The sequence below is a fragment of the Asparagus officinalis genome, chromosome 7, assembly GCF_001876935.1.
Source record: "Asparagus officinalis chromosome 7, Aspof.V1, whole genome shotgun sequence".
Classification (NCBI taxonomy): domain Eukaryota; kingdom Viridiplantae; phylum Streptophyta; class Magnoliopsida; order Asparagales; family Asparagaceae; genus Asparagus; species Asparagus officinalis.
In genome coordinates this window covers 145,029,351-145,054,777 of record NC_033800.1, presented here as the reverse complement: position 1 = coordinate 145,054,777, position 25,427 = coordinate 145,029,351, and the positions used below count along the sequence as shown (strand labels likewise).

Sequence of the window (25,427 nt, the reverse complement as noted above, 5' to 3'; positions counted from 1 at the left end):
GTCCTACTAACTTGGTGACTGGATGGTGTAGGGGGCCTAGTTCACTATGGTTTACTTGTAATGGTGGAGGGCTTGAACTCAGGCCTTGGCTTGGGGATCCTTCTGCTTTACTAGGTTTTCCTCATATCCCAAAAAAATATTTTGAGGGTTTTTTTTTGACATTATCCATCATAGCTAAGAGAGAGTTTTCTAAAATTAACCCTTAAAATACAAATTAAGGCAAATGTGACATTAATCTTATAAAAGTGGATTTTATAGCAAGTATATCACTCTATGAACTAATTTGGGTTATGTGTCCTAAGATTTATCCTATATATCAACTCTGAAAATCTTTTACTACAAGAATCTCTAAGAGAAATTTAATCTTATTTGTGAAGAGTATGTGATCTTTCTGATTCACCTTGTCTTTGTTAGACCCTAAGGCCGCTAGGAAAGAACCCTAGAGGGGGGGTTGAATAGGGTTTATGCTAATCTAATCCGAAAAAATATGTTCTTGCAAGATGATATACAATTACTTATGAGAAAGAATATGCAATATGAACAAATGTGATATATCCTAGCAATGAGATATACTATATGATGTATGCAAGGATATATAAACTATCACAAGGGTGAAACAAATAAGATGCAATAGGCTATAAGATGAACAGTTATAAGTGCGCTAATGCAAACCAAACACGCTATATGTTCATGAGGTTCGGACATTTCGTCCTACGTCCCCGCTCCCTACTCTCGAGGAGAATCCACTACACAACCCAGTTTGGAAGCCGAAACTTCTCTACACACTCGGTTTTCTAGCTAACCGAAAACTCTACGCACTCGGTTATCATGTCAACCGACAACTCTCACAAATCCTCACAAAGTACATACACAAGCTACAACCTCAAGTGTTGGTCCTCACGTATCGACTCCCTCAAGTGCTCGGAATTATCACCTCTCACTAGGCCACCGGCGCCACTCCTCTCGGTATCGACTCCGTACTCACCACACACTCCTCTCGGTGTACAAGTGTATTACAAAGTGAACTTCACAAATTAAGCACAACAAATGATTATTCTCTAAACAAGGTGAGAACTCAATTAGGCTCAACTCAATGTTACTATCTCTCACAACCCCAAATATATTATGAATGCAAATACAATAAGCTCAAGTGGGTGTGTGTAACAATGAGATTAATCAAATCTAAACTCAATATAAAACTAGCTTTAATAAGATGATAATCAAACAAATAAATATAAAGCTAGAAAAGAGTTTAGAAAACTTCTCAATAGATGACAAGAGATGGATGGGAGAATAGTTGATTGCTCAAACTCCAATAGATGATCTCCTCAAGCTCTTGTGGAATTGAATTCACAAACTCAAACCCTCAATTGCTTAAAAGCTTCTAAACAAACATTAAACAAACTTAAACCCTTGTTTAAAACTCTTTTAAACTTGTTTAAAACATTTCATTAGTCGTGTGAAGGATGAGAGCAACGGGGTATATATAGCCACTCAAAACCTCAACCAAAACCCAACTGAAAAGACAAAAAAAAACCCCAGAAAATACTACTGGAAAGTAGCCTTTACTGTGCAACGACTCTTTCATAAGTCGACTTATGAGTCGACTCATGAGTCGACTTATGAGTCGACTAATGAGTCGGCTTATATGAGTCGACTCAGCAGAAGAAAAATCACAACTCCGCTGCACTTCGTAAGTCTACTTATGAGTCGACTCATGAGTCGACTAATGAGTCGACTAAACATGCACAGACCTGAAGTGCACAAAAAAAACTCAACTTTAAACTGGGTTTAAAAAATATCAAATAAATTCAGAAAAATGTAAAACTTTGGGAAATGATTGTAAACATGATAATACATATGATACAAAAACTGGTTTTCAAAAAGGACCTCCCAAATATAAAATATTATTATTTTGTAAAATAGTCCAAAACATAAAAATGTAAACATATGAATTTTGACATTTTGGCTAAACCATGTTTTGAAACTTTACAAAATGATTTTGTGGACTTAACGAAAGATGTGTATGATGATTGTTAAGTCCATAAACCATGAAAACAATATTTTCACAAAATTGCATATTCTATGTAATATATTCTTAAACACAATAGAGTATGAAACATATGAATGTAAATTTGTTTCATATCTATATAGCTAAACCAAAACACAATAATAAATATAAAATATGTAATCTCATATTTATAAACATGAAAACTCAAAACTATGTATGTATAACTATATATATACATGGTGTAATCTCATATTTATAAACATGAAAACTCAAAACTATGTATGTATAACTATATATATACATGGAAACCAAACATATATGTATATATAAAAACTATGTATGTATAACTATATATATACATGGAAACCAAACATATATGTATATATAAAACTATATATTTATGGAAACCAATATAATGTGTGTGTGTATAATATTAAGCTTAAAATACTAACACACATAATATAAAATCTAAACTAATGTTACCCAAGCTTGATCTTGATCTTCATTGTAGCTCAACTTGGTAATCTTGGATGAAGCTTGTAATTGGATCTTTAACTTGAATTGTATAGGCTTCAGCCACTATTCCACCAACCTCCATTAGATATCATCGTTGAAACGCAATTCCATCAATCCTCCAACTTATTGTTTGTCTATAATAACTACAAAACTACAAACACAAAACAAACAATATTAGATGTAAATTGTTTGTTAAATCATCATCAAAACAAGAAGGCCAACAGTCTTTCATGATTTGTAATAAACTATTTGACAAAATAAATTAAATTGTTCATTTTTATAGTTCTCATCTTCTTATAAGTTTATGAAGCACATAGCTTAGGTATGGGTATTGTTGCGGATAATGGATTCTTATAACTCCCAACCTAAATTTTTGGATGTTGTTTGACATTGGATAGTTCTGAATTATTTGTTAAAATACAATTCATAGTGCACATAGCTTAGGTATGGGGGTATGGGTATTGTTGCGGATAATGGATTCTTATAACTCCCAACCTAAATTTTTGGATGTTGTTTGACATTGGATAGATCTGAATTATTTGTTAAAATACAATTCATAGTGCATAATATGAATAAATCATTCTCATATTATATGTTATAATTTTCTAAAACTATAGAGTAATCGTTTTGACAAATAAATTAATTAGTTGGGAAAATGTAGAAAAGCTACAATATCAGATTTTAGAATTGATCATATAATTTATGTTTTCTTTATTGATTGAATTTGCACATTCTAACAAAGAAAATTCTAAAAAAAAGTTTTTAAATATCTATAATACTTGGTCGCCAGATAAACAACATGTGAAAGTAATTTCTTTATAGTTAAACAAAATCCAATTTGACCAGAGAAAACATATCATTTTACTTTGATGAATTCAAGAATTTATTTTTATCATTAATAATAATATTTTTTTAATATTGGTCCCTTACGTCATTAATATTTTAAGACTTTTTATTGTGGAAGGCAAAATGTTGAAACCAACAAGATATTATACCTAGAAATATCAAAAAAAAATTAATTAATATATTATGATAATCATAACCTTTTTTTTTTGCAAATATGTTATAGTAAATAAATAAAGTTAAAATAAACAATTTAGATATTTGACGACGTGCAGTGCACATGCATTCCACCTGCGTTAAGAATGAATTGGATACATCTAATACATAAAGAATATATTACACAATGATTTTTTTTTCAATATGAATAAAATAAAATAAAAATAGATGGCATATATTTTCTAAAGAAGGTCTTACTTATGTCAAAAGTAACTAGGAACGAAAGTGAAAGATAGTAATCTTTCCTTTTATTGAATTATTTATTTTCTTTTATTTTTTTCTCTCTATTTTTGAATTTTATTTGCAAAGAAACTAGGAATACCCATGGAAAGTGAGAGATGCAACCCTTTCCTTTCATTTTCTTTCTCTTCTTTAAAATATGCCTACTCTTTCCATTGATCTATCAATCATTTATCTAATCCTCATAATTTTCAGTTTTTATGTGATTTTGTATCAAATGGAGTGTCAATAACGCTTGAATAAGGTTGGTGGTTCCTCTAGCCAATGAAAATTGAAAGGAATGCTGCCAGATATTGTCTAGTATTCAGTTTACACATCCAATAAAAAGCCCAACAATTCTAAATCCTCCACATTTGCAAAAGCTGTCTGCTTTCCTCCCTTCTTTTTTTTTCTTTTTTCTTTTTTAATTTAATTACTGTAAAGACTTAATTCCAGCTAGAACTATCAAAATCTTACAACATGACTCATCAATTTTTAAAGTAAGAGTAATATTTGGATATCATTAATATTTACCAGAACAGGAAACTAGTCTATGGATCAGATCCATTCCTCAATATTTTCAGCAACCACAAAATCCTTACAAGTCTAACCAGCATCATTCAAAGCCAACAATATCAAATCCTCAAAATGACAGATGATAATACAAATAACTTCTTACAGAGATGGATGTCAAAAGATTGTCAGTAACTAATTTTCAATGCCAACAACAAAGACTGCGGGATCAGCTACAGAAATAATAGCAAATAACACTGCAATACTTTTTTCAAAGCTATAACATTACAACACTAATTCAGCTTTATGACCGAGCTCAGAAGAGAAGAGGGAAGATAGAATATGTACAACAAGAGAACAACAAGGCAACCCCCATGTTATAAATCTCATAGGATTGTTTAAATAGCATTTGCTATATGAATCACTCGTCGGTTGAGATCACCTGAAATTATGCTGATAGGCTGCTCTGGATGCGTTTGAGACTGCGACATACAAAGCGCAGTCTGTCCAAGTATGCAGCATGTATCTGTTAAAGAGCAAAAATATCAAGAGATAAAGATTATATTCAATACAGGTAATGTGGTTTTGATTATAGGAAATGCAAATAAAAAAGGTACATCCCTTATGATATATCTCCAGGGTATATATACAAAAAATATCAGTGAACTATTTAAAACAAGAACAGACTGTTCCTATTCAAATAGTATTAAATAATTAAGAGTTTGAAATCATCTACCTAAGGAGTAATGCAGCTTCTTCAGAAGAAAAGAATACATAATTCAAAACAAAGAAGACCAAATGGACAATCGACAGTCCGAACGACCCAAACCTTAAATCACATGAACATATTTCATACTTCATGAAACACATGCACCGAATCTCTTAGCCTCTCTAACCATTACACCAAAACTCTAAAGTTGTGATGATGATTAAAAATTACAGTTTTATATCCGCATGTTGAGCGTCCTTATAATGGTCCGAAACTTGAGCACCCTTAGTATGAATAGAAACCTGGACTGACGCAGCATATCAATTTTTTAAAATCCATATAAATTTGTGGTCATTAGGATTTGAACCTTGGTTGTTCTCATGCCAACTTAAAATCTCTCTCACCAATACACCAAAACTTTAAAGTTGTGATGACACAGCATAGCCCGACCTGGCCCGACCCTTAGTGGGTTGGGCCCGACCTGACCTTTGATATACCCGGGTCACGGGATGAGCTGGATCCAGCTTGAGACCCCGGACTAGAGAAATAGGCCCGGCCCACCATCGGTCCGGCCTACCCCGACCCTATAGGCGTTAAAAATTGCCTATAAGTTTCCGCACGTAGCTCGAGACAGAGAGAAGATGAACGTCATTATCTGAGTCAAAGAGGATTATTTGACGTCGGCAAGCGCATAGAGCAAGTCAACAAAGCGTACAAATCAACGGGGCAGCAAAATAACGAAGAGACGATATGATCGGTAGTTACGTTTCACTCACGAAAGACGAAGCGTCACTCGTGTCTCATCCACTCCACGTATGATTCACTCATGGGACATTGTAGGTCTCTTCTCCGGCTTTCCAACGCACTTTGAATCGCATCATTCCGAGGTCGGACTGGGAAATTACGGGAAAAAGAAGATCACAACACGCAACCGAGACACGTATTGTGTCTCGGCCAAGGCCGAGACACAAAGTGCCGAGACACAAAGCCTGTCTCGGGGCTAAAAATGCTGATTTCGCCTAGATTTCTATTTAATCCGATCCAAAGCCTCTCCTACTGATCTGAAGTTATCATGGAATGTAGTTCAGTAGTTACAACTGAGGATAAGATCAAATCGATCATTCTTATCTAAAAACCGAGCTTCTAAAGCTTATAAATACAGCCCTAGGGCCTTTATTTGCAGGGATCCAGAATTCTCGAGCCTCGACGAAACCCTGTCGAATTAAAGAGTGAGGAGCACGAATTTCAGAGAGGAGAAAGGGATCTTGGCGAGTTCTTCAACACAAGGAGGAGGCGAGGTCAAGAAATCTACATCCCGTTCATCCCGTTCATCCGTTTTCCTTGAGATCATATCTAGCTACGATTCTCGAGAAGAGTGATTGTCTCGTTGTTGCCGAGATAGTCACTTCAATTCTATCTCCTTTGCGAGGCAACAGAATCTTTATTCGGATCTGATCAGTTTGTGGTCCACGGATAAACCCTGACACCGACAAAGATCCCGCGCAAGCAGAAGACCGATAAACGATCTATTTACGTGTGTTCTCAAGAAAATTGTAATCTTTTTATTTGCATTATGTAAGGAGACTTATAAAAAATCCTTCCTTTTGAATCATTGTAACGACTGAAGTTGTAATGAGTCCCGCAATGAAGAAAACGGTTTTCGACCCTAACACACTGGCGACCATAGTGGGAGACAACATCCTCGTCGCCGAGGCTGTCGTGCCGCAACCGCTGATCAAGATCCCGATGGATGAAGAGGTCGAGTATGAATTCGACTAACAGAAGTTCGAGCAGTACGTCTCCTCCTCCTCCAGATCTTCCTCTCCCTACAACCGCAGGAAGACCACTTCTGTAAAGAAGATTAATTGGCCTTCAGATCTGAAAACTCGGGGTGATAATCTTCACCCAAGTGGTGCTGAAGCATCCTCTCAGGCCTCCAGGAAAGCCGGATCTGACGTTCGTGACAACTCTTCAAAGGTCACAGAGTTGCCCGTCGAAGACGCATCGGTGCTGACGAAAAGAGCTCATCAAAGGCACCGCCAACGTCTTGCCCAATAATTTGCTAAGGTTTTGCAACAGGTGGATGGACTCCGTTACCAAGCGGATCTAGAGTTTAGAAGACGTCAAGTGGCTAAACCGTTGCAGCAGCAAGCATCGGGATCCTCCTCCCAACAGTCGACTAACAAATGAGTTCGTGTCAAACGAACCCGTTCTACTCTCGAGGAACACATCCAGAAGCGCTGCGCACTTCTTACGCATGCCCGGATCCTTGTGCGAAAGACACGAATTGTAAAAAGAAGAGATGGTCAAAGAACCACCAAGATCTAAGCAGGTTTGGGTGTCAAAGCCCAAGACAACGCCTAAAACTGCACCAAAGAGAATTAAGGTGCCTATACCTGACAAGAGACCCCAGTCGTGTCTCTCACTCAGTTACACTTCCAAGGCTACTCCCCAGCCTTCATCAATTTCAGATCTCATTCCTCCTGCTCCGGCACCTCCGGTGAAACCCTACGGCAGCGTGGATCTCTCCAAATTTATAATTCCGTTGAAGGATCGTCTGAGACCTCTACACGAAGATTGAGGCAAAACTCTTATAAAAGAATGCTTGGGTCTAGTGAACAAATCCCGAGCGACTCTTCAGAATGGGGGTCGTACACGACCTCCCAACAAGACTATTCTTGTAACCGCCTGCTTGGGGGTGCGTGCAGAGAACCAGGAACCCGTTAGGGTTTCACCCCCACAAATGTGTGATTCTAAACGAGTGACTCCTGTGAACGCCAACAAGACGTTACCTAATCAGAAGAAGACGCGTACGACAAACAACAACGTTATACCTGAAAGAACAAATGAATAACCGATAGGTTACTCTAGCTGCAACACTGACAAGTTATACTATTGGATTGGGGTGAGTCTCGAAAGAGAAATACCCCAGAAACGGATTCTCACTATCCTTGTGAGAGATTAATCAGGACAGTAATATCAGAATGTAACCGCCTTAAGACCGTTCCACGGAGGGTCTCGGTATTCAAGAGGATCTCTACTGAAGCGTCCAAACCTAAACCAAAGCGCTTCTGTAAAAGAAGATCAGCCGGTCAGGGTAGCGAACTTCCAGAAGTCACCATCAACATGATCAATAAGGGAAAGTCTACACGACACTTTAGTCCCGAACCTTTCTCGGAGGTATCCCAACGCATAACTCGGTTACGGTTCGGAACTATCAGACCAAGGGATTATCGGAGAATTCGGAGAGGGCATTCCTCAGATGATAAAGCATCAGATGCAAACTCTGCAATCGCTTCTGATAATACAACGTCTAGTGCAGGACGGACTAGAGAAGCATTCATGATCACTACTGAGCAAATGGCTCAGCTCCTTCAAGAAGCCTTGGCTAAGCAGAAAGAGGTTTTCAAAATAGAGATGGAGATAACCGTACAACGGGTCAAGGATTTACATGGTCAACAACTTTAGGAGTTGTCAAATCAGCACGGTGAATCCAATCGTCATCACACTACCAATCAGGTAGATAGTAACTTAGAGGTAGAGGAGACTATCAACGTCGATGGTCCTCCCAATGAAAAAGATGTTGGGGGTGGCCCCAACAATAATACAAACACTGGAGGTGGCCCCATCACTAATGACAACGCTAAGGGTGATCCCATCGTTCGTCCTCAAAATCGCCCGAAGAAAGATACAGGCGATGACGAGATGATGAAAGAGCTAGAGAATAAGATCAATACCTTAATTTCTGCTCAAGAAGTGAGGAAAACGAATATTACGTGCTCGTATCCAAGAAAGTGGGATTCAATCCCGTACCCGACGAAGTTCACCCTAATTAACTTCACGCCATTCGACGAGAAAAGCTCTCCCACTCAACACTTGATCTATTTCAAGTCTTATCTAGGAGTGATCTTCGGAAATGAACCACTGATGATCCGGTCATTCGTAGGCACCCTTCGCGGGGACGCCTTCGATTGGTATCGACGTCTCAAACCAGGAAGCATCAACTGCTGGGACGATATGAAAAGCTCATTCCTCAATAATTTTTTTGATGATGACACTAAAGTGTCAATTGGAGCTCTTCTGGACAAGAAGCAAAAAGACGGAGAATCAGTTGACACCTTCGTCAAATGATTCCGAAACAAGGCGATAAACTGTCGAGATCCTATCACAGAAGAGTTCATACTGCAGACCTATCATCACAATCTCTCCCTCGATGTCCTCGAGGTCATGGAGGTCATCCCCTCAACCACCTAGAAGGAATTAAAACTGCGTGGAGAATAAGTCGAGCGCTTTCTCAGAAGGAAAAAGACCGAGAGAAGCCAACCTACAACGCATGTGATTTCTGTTGATGTTAATCAAACGTTACAACAATAACCTCAAAAACAGCGAAGGACTCCAAATCTGAGACTCCAAAAAAAGTACTCCTTCCAAGATGATGAAGTTCCAGCCATCTTGAAGTACCTCTTCGCAAACGACAAAATCGAGCTACCACTTATTAAAGATCAGGAGGGAGTTAAGAGGATTACGGATCTAAACTACTGTGCGTACCACATGAATATTCTTCATCCCACCAAGATTTGCTTTGATCTCAAAAACAAAATCCAAAACTTAATTGACTCCGGCATCATAACGACAAAACAAGCCAAATGAGAGCCGAAGAGTATATGAGTATAAACTAGCCCTCCCCGCTCCAACGCTTTAAGAACCTAAACTGTGCAGACTCCTGTTAACGTATGAGTATAAACTGTGTTTACACCGGTCAACGCGTTGTGATGAAGGTCAACGCCAATCAACGCGTAACCTTAGGTCAACGCCGACCAATGCGTTGCGATGAAAGTCAACGCCAATCAACGTGTTGCGTTAAGGTCAACGTCAGTCAACGTGTTGCGATGAAGGTCAACGCCGGTCAACGCGTAGCCTTAGGTCAACACTGATCAACGCGTTGCGATGAAAATCAACACCAGCCAACGCATTGCGATGAAGGTCAACGCCAATCAACGCGTTGCGATGAATATCAACACCGGTCAACGCGTAGCCTTAGGTCAACATCGATCAACGCGTTACGATGAAGGTCAACACCAGTCAACACGTAGCCTTGAGTCAACGCCGGTCAACACATTACGATGGAGATCAACGCAGGTCAGCGCGTCGCAATGAAAATCAACGCGTTGACAAATTTCGTCGAAACAAGGCTCAAATCAAGTCCATGCCCGACCAGATGAGTCGACACTTCCTGTGTCGACTCGAAACACGAAGCTCGGCCGGACAAAATGACACCCCCTGTGTCGACTCGATGACGCCTCTTGTGTCAACACGACAAGCGGTCTTAGTTGATACGCCCTGCGGTATTAGTCAACACCCATTCTGATTCTTTAAGATTGTATGATAATCCCCAAAGAGTTCAGTCATAATTCAGATACGAGTCCCCGACAAAGATAATCAGTTCAACGTCGACTTAACAACACGAGCTAAAATCAGAAAACAACACACCATTTTCAGTTCGAGGCTTCGACAACGGCCAGACGATAAACGCAACGCTGGAAGAATTTCAGCTATTCGACAAAATACGAAATAGATTGAAAATCGAAGAAGTCGAGAACTGAAACCAATTACAGGTCCTTTTACACCGACTGAAGATTGGACCTATCATATCCAAAATATTCTAGGCTCTTCTATAAAAGAAATAAGACTGAAACACTTTAGAGGGGGTATCTGTAGGCGTTAAAAATTATCTATAAGTTCCCGCACGTAGCTCGAGACAGAGAAGACGATGAACGTCATTATCTGAGTCAAAGATGATTATTTGACGTCGGCAAGCACATGGAGCAAGTCAACGAAGCGTACGAATCAACAGGAGGGCGAAATAACGAAGAGACGATCTGATCAGTAGTTACGTTTCACTCACGAAAGACGAAGCGCCACTCGTATCTCATCCACTCCACATATGATTCACTCATGGGACATTGTATGTCTCTTCTCTGGCTTTCCAACGCACTTTGAATCGCGTCATTCCGAGGTCGGGCCGGGGAATTATGGGAAAAAGAAGATCAGGGCACGCAACCGAGACACGTATTGTGTCTCGGCCATGGCCGAGACACAACTTGGCCGAGACACTTTGTCTCGGGGCTAAAAATGTTGATTTCGTCTAGATTTCGATTTAATCTGATCCAAAGTCTCCCCTACTGATCTGAAGTTATCCTGGAACGTGGTTCAGTGGTTAAAACTGAGGATAAGATCAAATCGATCGTTCTTATCCAAAAACCGAGCTTCTGAAGCCTATAAATACAGCCCTGGGACCTTTATTTGTAGGGATCCGGAATTCTCGAGCCTCGGCGAAGCCCTGTTGAATTAAAGAGTGAGGAGCACGAATTTCAAAGGAGGAAGGGATCTTGACGAGTTCTTCAGCACAAGAAGGATAAGAGTTCGAGAAATCTGCATCCCGTTCATCCGTTTTCCTTGAGATCGTACCTAGCTGCGATTCTCGAGAAGAGTGATTGTCCCGTTGTTGCCGAGAAAGTCACTTCAATTCCTTGTCTCCTTTGCGAGGTAACGTAATCTTCATTCGGATCTGATCAGTTGGTGGTCCACGGATAAACCCCGGTACCGACATAGATCCCGTGCAAGCAGAAGATCGATAAACGATCTATATGCGTGTGCTCTCGAGAAAATTGTAATCTTTTTATTTGCATTGTGTGAGGCTTATAAAAAGTCTTTCCTTTTGAATCATTGTAACGACTGAAATTGTTATGCGTCCCGCGATGAAGAAAACGATTTTCAACCCGAACAGACCCGAAATTTAAACTAAAGGAAAGTTATTAATTTCCCGTGAACGTAGGTCTTCATTCGAAGTTCGAACCACATATACCTTTGTGTTTGCGATGTTTTTCTGTGTGATGTTTATCTTTGTATAATGTGTGTGTGTATATATCATTTTAAATAAAGAGTAAAATAAAAAAATAATTTAAATATAATTTAATAAATACTAATCCAAAGTTAATGTAGTTTAGAAATTAAAAAAATAGAAAAAAGTTTAAAAAACTCACGAGCCAACCCACGACCCATGGGCGCGGGCCCGGGTTGGACCCGGCCCAGCCTTGAATCCAACGGGTCGAGTCACGGGCCTAAACCGGCCCGGCCCACACCCACCCCTACTTAATGATGAAAGTTTCTGGTAGCTTGTGCGTGATGGCTTCCTATCAAACAAAATTATCATACATTAAATGAACATTGCAAGCAACTTCATAGCCTGAAACTTCCACCAATAAATGGGTCGATCTAGAACTTAAATGTATTTGGTTCAAATTTATATAAAATCATGATGGTAATACCTAAATGGTTTTTCTTTTTCTAGAAAAAGAACTCAAAAAGGTATAACTTAATATGGTTAACATGTGTAATTTTGAAAGATCGTAACTGCAATAACACTGACCTTAGGGCATGAATGAACATTGATAACTTCCAACATGTTACAGCGAGAAATGGCAACTTCTAACGCCTCCTCTGATAGCATTGTACAAGCCTGAAGGTCATGTAGGCAAGATATGCAATATATGAATAATTCATGTAATATTCATTTTGAAACATGCATTGTATTGATAGAAAACACAATCAGCATCAATAGAATCAGCCCTGTGATAATATCTTCAACGTGCAAAGTGGATAACGAACTGAATCCTTCACTATTTCAAGACTTAATGAAGAAGATACTTTTTTTGGTAAGATACTTTTTTTGGTGTGTACTTTTCAGAAACGTGTCATCGGGTCATGTATTGAGGCTATATGGGCTTTGTCTGTGTCCATGTAGTAAAGTTTAATGTTTAATGCTATCAGTGATTGCCAAGAGATTTGGCACAGTGATGACGTAAGGTTGATCATAAAACTAATATTAGACCCTCTATTTGGAGTACCCACAGCAAGAAAAGGCTTGGAGAAGGCAGACAACCTTTAGCCATTAGCAAACTCAAATTTAACTGCCTTTGACACGAGGCTAATGATTTTTATGATAAATTTAAAATATAAGAATATGTTTATATTTGCAGTATCAGAATTCAGAAATGCAATTACCAGAAGCTGAAGGTTCATCAATCTGGGGCAATCAAGCTTCAAGATCTCCAAGGAGCAACAATGGCTGAACACAAAAAAAAGGGGGAAACAGAAAAAAAAACTATTAGTGGACATGTAGATATAACCAGATGACAAACTAACAAAGATATAACAGGAAATTGACCTCAAATTAAGACTATTGAGATTGAAGCATGCTAGATCCACTTCCTTCAGATTAGCAGACAAGTTAAGGTTTAACTTAGATAGATGAAAACAGCACGCTGAAGACGTGACTGTAAACTTCTTAATGTTGGGACATCCAATACAGTTGAGGGTCTCTAGTAAATGCTCAGTCTTCCTAAAACACTCATCCTCGCTTCTCAAAGATACCAAATTTGATGGATAGATATCAGCAATTATCTCTTTGGAATGACAATTGCTAGAGCCCCAAACAAGATCATGCATATTTGCACAACCATTTAAGTTCACATTGACAAGATTTCCACAAGAAGCAAGAAGTCCTAAAATTGCAGACTGTCCAATGGAAGAATACGACAAATCCAACTCACGAAGAGCAGGAAGGGCCCCTTCCTTGTAGAGTGCATCCAAAGATGAGTCACTTAAGAACTTGCATGCTGAAAGTTTTAAGATCTGCAAATAGCAGTGGGCAGTAAAACACTATCATGTCAAAAGATTCAAGGAGGATTCTTTAAATAAAACAAAGCAATAAACTAGGTCTCAGCATAGAAAATAAGGCCTGAATATATGCTCTCGAAGTGTAATATGTTTTACCATTAGTGCTAAGAACAGCATGATAGAGACAAAGTGAAGCTTTATGTTGCGCAAAAGGCTATTTTTACGATTAGGACAAGCAAAATATGCATTGCAAAATAAATAAATAAATAAATAAAAATAGTAGGAGGCAATTCCCTCCAGGCCATTTTTTGTGTTTTGCTCCCAACCAAGTAGTAAGTAAATAAACTCATTTGGTTTAGCGTGCTTCTTGCAGAGGCCAAAATATTTCCACCAAATGATAAAGTTGACATTTTTAGTATGGCTCCTTCTAAATGGCTCTTTACATGATTCAAGACCATGTAATGATCCCCTTTTTCTCTCCCCGACCAAAGAAAGGAACAGCTAGCAATTTGACAATCATGATTTCATAAAACTACATACAATGAGGTTAGCAGTGAAAAAGAGGTTGGACTTGGCTTCTTTTATTTTTATTTTTATTTTTTTATTTTTTTTTAAGGTTGTGGTGGGGGGACAAAGACTCTCAGCCTTTAGCATTCGGTACTAAGAAGAGACCAAAATTAAGTTACATACTGAAGATAAGCAAGAGATGGAAAAAACACACATTGCTTTACAAAATTGGGATAGAAAGATCAGAAGGGAGAGCATAGTCAAAGCTGATATTGAGCTCAGAGTTAAAAAGACGTAAAACAAGGTCATTTACTTAGACCATTCTTGCAAAGACTCCCCGATTCCCCCATTAAGTGTTTGGTACTAAGGAGAGCCAGCCATTAGGCACAGACCCAACCTAAGCAATAGATGCAAAAGCACACTTTGATCTACCCAAGTATATAGAAAAGATCATTAAAAAAATCACTGGTTTAAGGACCTAAAAACAAGGTTCAGTATGCAACTAATTGTGTGCAGGGCGTAGGGCACATGCCTGGCTACAGTGCAAACACAACAAAGAATAACATAAAATAATAATAATAAATAAATAATACTAGCAATATTATCGAAAGATTTGAAATACATAACTGATCTATGAATAACAAAATTTAATAGGCATATACCATAATTAACAAAGACAGTAATGGATCAAACAGGGGTGACTAGTGACTACTCGATGCAACTCCAAGCAACCCTACTCTCCAGGAACGAATAAAAACTCCAAACACAAAAAATATAGCATGTAATGAATCCGCCAGGTTAAAATCTAATCTACTCACCACTAACTGTGAGCAAGTGTCAAAAATGGGCTGCAAATTAGTCAAAAATGTGTACGACAAATCAAGTAGTGTCAAATATTGCAGCGAATGCAACGAAGAAAGCCCATCAACTCCTATGGATAAGCAAGAGGATAATACTAGAGATTCGATCATAGGACAAGAAGCTGATGTCATAGCCAAAGAATCATCCAAAAGCTGTCTGCACAACCAACAAAAGGAAACTATTAGCCTACATGCTAAAGAGAGAAATTAATGTAGGGCATTTCTCATATCGGTCTCTCGAATCATTAATATTTGGAAATAGGTCCACCAAAAAATAGAATTTCATTTTCTGAGAACCTATAACATTGATGACATGGGGGGAGCGATATTAGATGCCCATTAAGATAACATTGCAAGAAATATCACCTGCAGAAAGAAGCATCCAACGCCACCAAAGAAGGGCAGCTTATTGATGCTCGAGCCAATACACCACAACCCTTAAGCTCCAAAACTGACATTTTTGGTGCTTCAATCTGTAATACACTTAGCTTCGGACATATTCCTAAATTAAGGGACTCGAGACCAACCTACAGGAAAATGATACGAGCAAACTATAGTCAAAGTCAAAACAATATAATAGAGATTTGAATTTTAAAACAAAAGAAAAACAATACATATTTGATCACAGCAGATAGGCTACATCATACAATACAGTTTACAAATAATCTTAAGGCAACTTGCAATAAGTCACAAAAAAAGCAATGTTAGAAAGGCACTGGTAGCCTGCAAAATTATGCAAAATGGTAGATACTATATGGGTTAATTTTACAAAACCAGCTCCGAACTTTGTGGGTTTTGCACTTAACCACCCAGAACATTTTCCCAACAAACCACCCGGAAGGCAAAGGAAGGTTTAGTTTAACAGCAACAAGTGGAGAATGCATGTTCTTAAATGCAATAAGATAGCAGTACAATGTAAACTGTCAAGAAAAGTAATACAGTGTAAAGTCAATTTACTGAAACAAGCTTAACCATATCAAAAGGTAGAATTTAAAAACAAAAAATGTAACAATTATTTTCAAATTTTCTGAAATTCAATAAGCTGGATAAGTATGAACGTAATGGGATTTTAACTCGCGTAAAATCAACAAACCGCAGCTCGATTTACTTACAGGACAAAATGAAGCTTTCTCTAGATGGTCACACCCATCAAGGTTTACTGTTAGAAGACCAGGACATGACAGATCAAGGACAGTCATAGCATGGCAACCAACAAGAGAGAGACTAACCAGAGAACTATTGCGTAATCCAACTGCAGTTAACCTCTGTTGAAAAAGAAACGAAAAAACACATTCAGCTTTCACCGAAAGCTTCAGGAAAAGATACCAATGCAGATAAAAGCATACAGCATCATTATATCACGGCATCGTCATGCTAAGAAACCAGCAAAGCACAGAGATTATATAATGCTAGTAACATCCATCTTAATCGACAACTGAGCTCTAGGAAGTCTTATTGCATAAGTTTGTTTTCACTGAGAATACAAAAAACCTCTGAACAGTGTGATGTTAGCTAAGCATATACTAGAGCATCTCAACAAGTACTGTGATCTCAAAAGGTCATGACCAGACACCAGATTTCAGAAGACATTCACATAAGCAAGTACGACAATGTTATAGCAAGAAACACGAAAATCATTAGCTATGTGTTCTATATAACTGACAAATTTGAAAATATAATATTGCTTATGTAACATCTCAAACAAATTGAGCAAATACAGTATTAAAAAAACCTGATTAATTACCGGGAAAAGTTGCCAATTTATCTAGAAAAGGCTACAATAAGGTACACTTAAATACACTTTTTCATGTTATTCCCATAGAAGGTAACGGAGCAAGCTTCAAAAGTAAACTGCATGAGTCATGACCATTATAAAGTGTAGAAATGTTATACTTGAATTTTCTTAGCTTGATGTACATCCATTATGGTGACGTGATTACACTAGTTTGCAGCATGTGGTTTCATGTTTTCTGAAGAGACAACTTAGGGGGTTATCACTCAGTGCTGACCTTGGACAGAATGCCCTGGACTCAAATAAAATAGTTACGATAGGGATGACAAAACCTCAATCTAAGTACAGTTCCAATCTAACTAGGGTCCAGATGTTGAAGCAAGTTCTGACAGCAGTTTGCCGCCAAAAGGCTGGAGGCAATAAAGCTGAGATAGACTGGTATGTAGCAAGGGAGTAATCCTAAGGTGGGAGAGGAAAAGCAGCCGAACCATCATGGCAAGGGAGGTGGAGGAAGCAACAACACATTGTGGCAAGCATTATTCAGCTGTCCAACATCTGGCAGAGTCACAATATACATCTATGTGAACCCTAAATAATTATGTATATAGTCGAAAATTTAGCACATACAGACACTATCTAGTTATATATGTATATTTGTAAGATTAGCACCAAAAGAAGCATATATCTAACATGTACATTTAAAAGATTAGCACTTAAAGAATATAAAATAAGCAAACCTCGCAGTTGTCAAGGGCCAATGACCTAAGCATTGGGCAACCTCCACCATTACTAAAAACTTCACAGATAGCATTGGTTAGAGATTCACAATCACTAAGATCCACTTCTCTCAAGTTGTGGCATTGCAATGACAGAGTGGATAGCCTTTCTTGCTTTTGCAGTATAAGTTTCTGCACAAAAAAAGAATAGACAGTTGTTGTGCTAATTTTTAAGTAACAAAAAATAATGCACTAAAATGAACATTCAACTGACTAAGCTGACCTGAAGTGCATGCGATGTGATATTGATGCGGAGAAGTGCTGAACAATTTGAAACCTTGATGTAAGAAAGAACAGGGCACCGCAAATTCAAATCTACAAACCTGGATATAGGGAATTGGTACTTAGCATACTTTACGCTTCTTTCAGTGGAAGATGAGGAGCTTTAAAGGAACAGACTTACTTGCGACAATGTACAAGACTGATGCTCCGCAGATGGGGCAAATCCAAAATGACAGATGTTAACAGTCCGCAGTTATCGAGCTGCAATGACTGAGGGCATAACAAAAGGACAGTAGATTATAATTTAGCTACAGCTGCCACAAAGAAAAGCATCCAATTTATAGAACAAGAAAAAGTTCTAACCTCTAGCATACGGCTATAAGAAACTGCAGACATTGAAGCTGAAGTGATACCCTCACAGCTATGAAGTTTCAAATCCATCAACATCGGCAGTCTTACAGACTATCACAAACAGCATATAACCATGTAAATTTGATTACACAGAATACGGAAAGAAGGTGAAAACATAGACAGGAACCTACAAGAACTAACCTCAAGAGAGATGTTGGGACAATACGATGCATCAAGAAGAGAGAGACTAGGACATGCAAAAGCTATTTCGCGCAAAGTCTCGTCACTCACACATGAACAAGATGACAAATCTAATGATGCGAGTAACGAGCAAGTTATAGCTGCTGCACGGATTCCAGCATCAGATAACTTGTGGCAAGAAGACAAATCTAATTCATGCAGTTGAGGACAAGTAAGCACAAGATGAGCCATGCTGCTGCGCCTCAGTGACAAAGTCTGAAGTTGAGAACATCTGTAAAAAAGCATCAAAGTTGGTCATTATGTATTAAGTTACAAAGAAAATGATTTATGCCCAACAAGGAGGTCTCCCACCTGACAGAAATGCGGAGAACACGACACTTGACAATATTAAGCTCTCGTAGTATGTCATGGTTTATGGCGATATCTTGAATGCCATTACCAAGTGATGCATCACATATAGTCAAGCTATTCAATGCAGGACAGTCTGTTAAAGCATGGAAGAAACCATCTCCAAGCTGCCCGTTCCCCAAAACTAGAGTTTCAAGACGCCTAAAATACAATACAACATATAAGAGAGCTCATAGCAAAGAAATTAGATTGTTCAAAGAGCAAATGAATGCAGAAAAGTGAGCTTGGAAACCTAAGAGAAGTTATGGCCTCTGTAGCAAGCACATCGGAGTTATAAACACCAGATAAATTCACTCTATTGGCACTTGGGTAACGCTGACAAATAGACTCAACTGTATAGGCAATCAAGAAGTAAACAAATTAGGACAATCATAAAAACCCATAAAAGTAGTAAGCAATAAATTCTAAACAGGTAGTTCAAAAGGATGACTTGGAAACTTTAATACCAACACATACAGTAAGATATTGTTAGCCGGTTGATATAACAAAAGAAACCTACATGAATCCTATTCTCGATTTAGTTCCATTAAGTTAACCCCTCTCATATCCTTCATAGTTGCTTCCAACAAAGTTTCCTTAGGTCTACTTCCAGTTTTCCCTGATTCACTACGATCTTATAACTTCTCCTAATTAGTGCAGTCAGTGGCTTCCATCAAGATGATCAAACCATCTCAATCTGATTATTTAGTTCTCACTCATTTTATCCTCAATAGGAGCAACCTCTATGAAAGCACTCATTTCTTATTTAAAAACCGAATAGAATCTTCTGTTGTCAATAGTATAATTCTGTCCTTTCTACATGTTCATATATCAAGTATTCCAGTGCATAATCCTTTTGCGGTATAAGGTACCAAAGTGTTTATCACTGCATCATTGCTTATTAGTTTGCATAACAATTGCAGGTACATGCTAATCCAAATAAACCAGCAAATATTCTGCTTAATATGATAAACAATCTAGTAAAACTCTTCACCACAGTTATGATATTTTTGCAAACAACAACAACAACAAAGCCTTTATCACAAAATTTTGAGGGTAAGATACATCAATCCTACTCTTCCACTCAGGGGCCCGAAGGCTATCTCCTTTACTAAGTTAATCATTATCATATCTAGCTTCTAACCAAGCTCTCTTAGGCCTATCCCTAGTCCTTTGTCCTAATTGGTGCATCTAATGGCCTCTGTTGCACATGACCAAACAATCTCAAACGATTCTCTCTCATATTACCTCATTTTATGTTATAATAAAAGTCTAGAAACAACAATCTTAAAACTTTCTTCAACGGATAACATAGAAATAGTACTCAAGCAACATAAATAATTACATATGGAACTATAGGCGAATGCGTTATAAATTACACGGGAAATTGTCATCTCCTAAAGCTTAAGATCATATGCTACGGCTATTGCATCAACAATTGTACAGGTCCCACAAAAAAGAGAACAGATAGCATACAATTATGCTCGGAGATTTCTGTATCCTCAAAATTTAAGCATCTCCAGAAATCCTCATGCATACTAGCTACTTGCCACTGCTTGCAGGTTGCACCGGCTTTACATAAATCTTTTTGGCTCAAAAAGGAGAAAACCTGCAGACACATATAATAGGGCAAAGAAGGTCAATGTGACTAAAAGCAAGCAGCAAGCAGCGACAAAAATAAAATAATCTTACAAGGTGTAACAGATCTTCAGTAAGATCCATTCTGATCTCTATATCTTCTGCATTGCTGGCATTAGGCTTTTTCCCATCATCAACTCCACCATCATTGGAGTTCATTGACAGTTCGCTACCAGCAGCAGCCTGATCTCTACTTTTACCACTGCTTATAGTATCAGATGGGATTAATGAAGCTTGAGGACAATTGAGATCCCAAGAAACAAGTGGAGCAGATGCTTCATTATCTGAGGAACAGTGTTCCGTTATCCTGGATAAAAAGGTTTTAAAAATTAGGACCACTCAAGTATAAAAATGAATGCAGTCACCTGGATTATTATGGCACTAGATGGAGGATACAGCCTTGACGATGTAGAGGTGTGCATCAAGCATCAAAGTATATCATTCAAAATTACTTGCATTAAAAGATTCAAGATTCGCAGGAAATGTGATAATTGAAATAATCTTCTAAGTAAGCAAAGAAATTTGCTATTAAGCTGATCAGTCATGTAGACCAATCATCTTTGTAACTAATAATATATCAACCATTCTAACTAACCAACCTGGTTTTCTTGGAGAAGAAAGCACTGCATCGTTGAAAGGTTCAATCCATCTGCCCTTTCTCAACATATTTTTTTACACAAAGACTCTGTTACTGAACAAAACTCTATAGGCTTCAAGTGACAAAGGAAAAGAGATTACTGGCTATACATTTTCAACATAACTTTCTTATCCCCAAATCTAACACCAAATAAACAGTAATGTTAGTGGACTAAGGACCAGTCCCAGTTTGGTTCATCTAGCTATGAAACCTTCTTGTCCTAAGATTTTATATCATTATCGGCCCATAAAACCAAAAACAAGTTACTGAAGTAACACCAACTGGATGATTGTTCCACAAACACATGCAGCCTTTTCAGCCTTTTTCTACAGCTTCAACATACTGTTTCCAGACTCGCACTTACACTCTCCAATCAATCATAATCAAGTTCCCAGAAAAAAGAGAAGGTAGCCTTGATCCACTTACACTCTCCAATCAATCATAATCAAGTTCCCAGAAAAAAGAGAAGGTAGCCTTGATCGCCATCATCATTTAACATGCGAAGCAGAGAAGATGAAAGTTTTTTCATTAGCTAAGCAAAGGCAGTCTCAACCAGCAACAGACTGTCAAAGTGGATGGACAAAAACCACTACCTCACTGCCAATATTAGCAGCAATGGTAGCAAAACTCAAATGAGGAAAATATTAAAAGATTTCAGAAATCTTGTACTGATACAAACTCACGCAGGAAAATACTTCTTTTTTAGTTCCTTAGGACCATAATCAGAGATCTCTTGGAGAATTTTGTAATAGGTTAGTCCTTTCTTCAAACCATAATGTATTAAAAGAGTTAAGTTAGATAACATATCTAAAGGGCAAAAGTAGCTCGTTATGAGTGTCTGTGAGAATGTTTTTTTCAAGTTCGATGCAAGGCTTTAAATATCGGATATCGGGGAAATATCGGATGTGGCCAAATTTAGTATCGGATTGTGGATATCGGGCAAATACCAGGGATATGTGGTTAATATCAGAATGTCATGGATGTTTGCATATATAGTATAATGCGCTAAAATGTAATCTCAACATACTTAATGAAATCGAAGCATACAAAATGTAAATAATATATGTTTAAAATCACTAATCAACCTTGTAAGACAAACAAAAGTACAAATCAACTTTGTAACATTTTGTCTGATTTTTTATGCCAAAATGACATTTGACATAATGGAAAAATCATGATATCTCGCCCAAAAATTGCCAATCGCAGTAGATAGTTTTGCAACAAGCAATATAAAAGGTTATATTAGCTGATATATCGGCCATATCAGGGATATATTTCCCAAAGTAGCCAAAAGTGGTAAAGGATATTTAGAGGCCATATTAGTTGCGGTAAGCCCTATAAAAGGATATACCGAGCGATACATCAGGCTAGTCTGGGATAATTAAAAGAATGGTTTGATGTGAATGAATAGGGTGTATATGACAAGGGGAAGGGGAGGCATGGCAGATAAGATTTGAATGGGAGGGCTGCAGATGGTACAGGTCCAGGATTTAACTTTTTGAGAGAGATTCTCAACTATTCAGGGTTCAGGAACATAAGATGAGAATTTGTGCAATTGATCACTAATACTAATTAGTCTTCTAAACCTTTCATTTTTCCCTGTTATTAAGCTCATGACATATAATGCCCATCTTATCAAACAAATGTCACCTGACTATTCTTACATACCTTAAATATATTATAAGTTCAAAACATAGGCCCATTGACAAATTTTAAAGCTAGTATAAGCTAAAAGCGACTACATCATAAACCAGAATTTCAAATAAACCATAACCAAATTAATACAAGCCAAAAAATGTACTTGAATCACCCCAGACGCTATCTAACAGTATTTGTAATATGTATCATAGATGTGTGCGGTCGTAATATATAAAATATTAGGGATAAAAAACTTAAGATGCAAATATATATATGTAGAGAGAGAGAGAGAAATGGGTATGCTTGGTACCAAGCACAAGTTTTTGTGTTTGGTAGTGAGGTGGCATATTCCCCTCCACTAATTGAAATCCGGGTCCACATTCACATGTGTTTGGGAGTGGTTGGAAATTGGAATGAGTGGATAGGAATAGGGCACCTCACTACTAAGCACAAAATTTGTGTTTGGTACCAAGCATACTCATCTCTCTCTCTCTCTCTCTCTCTCTCTCTCTCTCTCTCTCTCTCTATATATATATATATATTATATATATAGAGAGAGAGAGAGAGAGATGGGTATGCTTGGTACCAAGTACATGTTTTTGTGCTTGGTAGTGAGGTGGCATATTCCACTCCACTCATTGAAATTGGGACCCACATTCACATGGGTTGGGGAATGATTGGGAATTGGAATGAGTTGATGGGAATAGGACACCACACTACCAAGCACAAAAAATTGTGCTTGGTACCAACCATACCCATTTTTCTCATATATATATAAGAATATATAGCTTCATTAGTTAAAAACTAAGAAGCGAGAAACTCACCCAGTCAAGCGAAAAAGCTTCAGCCTCTTATAATCTCTATCCCTTTCCAAACCTATTCTTAAGTCCTTTCCCTGTTTGCCAGTCGGAGGGACATCCCGAACTAGATTAAAGCTTCCAACAGCCAGTTCAAACGGAAACAGTGATCCCTGAATTCTCTGGGCAGCAGTTGAAGATGATCCTGGAGCACACGGGCTTCTCCCCAATGCAAGGTCTAGTTCCAGTCCTTTAGCTTCAGCCTCTGACACCTCTTCCTCTTCTTCAGATTCACTATGAGCATTGACCACAGCTTTTGAGCGATTGTCTTCCATATCAAGCCCCAACTCCGGAGGGAAATCCAAATAACTTCAAGACTACACTAAAGACAAGAACCAGTACTTACCAGACAGAATGTATAAGGTAAATGACCCCAAAAAATTTATAAAAATCGGGTTTTTATACTGGTCCCTTAAATCTAAATTATTTAAAAATTAGCCCCTCAAAGCATCCTAACTGTTATTAAGTCTTCCAATTAATATAATTTGTTTCATAGTTAGTCCCTCAAATGATTAAAATTGCTTGCAGGCAATCTAATTCTTATTTTGTTCCAAATCAGCCTCTCCAATCAAGAGTAGCACCAAGTAGATATAACAATTGGAGAAGCAGTTTCAATGATTTGAATGACCAATCTCAGAACATCGAAGAATTAAAAGACCAACACAGGGAGAAACAGAAAAGAGGGGGAAAATCAATCTTGCAGCAAAACCTATTCTAGAACTTCACATTCTGAATGTGATCAAATAAAGAGAGCTTCAGATACAGACAACACACAACAAAGACCAGTGATGTGATGAAAATATTAAGAAATTAACATGTTCCTAATAACTCCAAACTGCCCTAGGGTAAAATTTTCAATAAATTCCACAAATATCTCACATGCAAAGTGGTAAGAAATTGCCACAGCCGTAATCGAACAAGATCAGGCCTCAGAATCAAACCCCAGCTCACAACATTCGCATCTCGATCCTAAGCCCAATAAATTGAAATTTTCAACAAAGCTACCATGTTCACTGAAACCCCCAACTTTCCCCAATCAAAGCTCTAGAATCAGGAGCGCGACAACGAGAATGGATGGAATGAAGAGAAATTAATGGAAAGATACCGTCTTTTTCAACCAGAACATCCCTAGCTGCTGATTTTGATGGAATAAAGGTGGGATTTTTCACTGTTTGCTTACCAACTTAGGAACAATTTCTGCTGCGACTCGAGCGGATCCTCATCTCTCTCTTCTGCTGCCCTTGAGATCGAACTCAGACGAGAAAATTCGGAGGGAATTACGGTGAATTATTGAATATTCTGCTTCAATATGATAAGAATTCGAGGAGAGAAAAAGAAACGAACAACAAACTGGGAGATTTTGAGAAGTTAAACGAGAGAGTGTGAATAAAATAAAATAAACTGATAGTACGAGAGGGAAAAAAAGAAATTAACAACTGCCGCACCCACTGATACACCCACTCTATGAATGTGGGACCCACGTACGGCCGAATAAACTACTGGATTCACTAATGCGAGGAACTGTACACACGAAATAACATCCACCGTTAATTTTGTAAGATTTTATATTTAACGGTAGATTGGATGGTCGTATACAATTAGGGTATTATGAAAAAAGAACTGGCTGTCATGGAAACATCCGACACGTGGGCCCGAGAGAGAGCAAGTGAACTTGAAGACTTGCTGTTTATACTTGAACAGCAAACAGCAAAGAGGTAGCATTCCTCTCCCTAACCGGGTCGGGTTTGCAGTTATCATGGGTATATGGATCTAGAATTGAATATAGGCCTCCGGTTTAAGGGATTGGGCCGCTCGGGTAAATTAATCAAGGCTGTACCATGAGCCCGAGAGATGGGGGCTGTAGCAATTTTAGACAGGACCTAAATGGGAACGAAATATAATTTTTAATACATAC

The 25,427-nt window shown here is 38.0% G+C and overlaps 1 protein-coding gene across 3 annotated transcripts; it reads right to left on the bottom strand.

The window, feature by feature from the left end:
- Nucleotides 4,422-24,878, bottom strand: LOC109848107 (F-box/LRR-repeat protein 15-like). 3 transcript variants are annotated; one of them, XM_020417435.1, is made up of 18 exons: nucleotides 24,693-24,878; nucleotides 23,480-23,834; nucleotides 20,435-20,687; nucleotides 20,219-20,351; nucleotides 18,996-19,095; nucleotides 18,707-18,904; nucleotides 18,356-18,626; nucleotides 18,167-18,265; nucleotides 17,985-18,073; nucleotides 17,805-17,904; nucleotides 17,543-17,713; nucleotides 16,186-16,338; nucleotides 15,440-15,600; nucleotides 15,032-15,230; nucleotides 13,255-13,721; nucleotides 13,092-13,155; nucleotides 12,457-12,546; nucleotides 4,422-4,844 (listed from the first exon to the last, which is right to left on the bottom strand). In XM_020417435.1, exons 2-18 carry the CDS (start codon nucleotides 23,785-23,787, stop codon nucleotides 4,767-4,769), a joined length of 2,934 nt encoding a protein of 977 aa, XP_020273024.1. In that variant the 5' UTR covers nucleotides 23,788-23,834; nucleotides 24,693-24,878; the 3' UTR covers nucleotides 4,422-4,766. The 3 variants fall into 3 exon arrangements, with proteins under 3 accessions (XP_020273024.1, XP_020273023.1, XP_020273025.1); XM_020417434.1 differs by having other exon boundaries at nucleotides 23,480-23,829; XM_020417436.1 differs by lacking the exon at nucleotides 24,693-24,878 and adding an exon at nucleotides 24,392-24,656.

Coding starts and splice junctions, on each gene's coding strand:
- LOC109848107 (XM_020417435.1), bottom strand. CDS start 23,787: ATGGAAGACAATCGCTCAAAAGCTGTGGTCAATGCTCATAGTGAATCT. Junction 18,266..18,355: donor GTCCCAACATCTCTCTTGAG/GTTAGTTCTTGT, acceptor TGTTTGTGATAG/TCTGTAAGACTGCCGATGTT. Junction 13,722..15,031: donor ACACTTGCTCACAGTTAGTG/GTGAGTAGATTA, acceptor TGCTATTTGCAG/ATCTTAAAACTTTCAGCATG.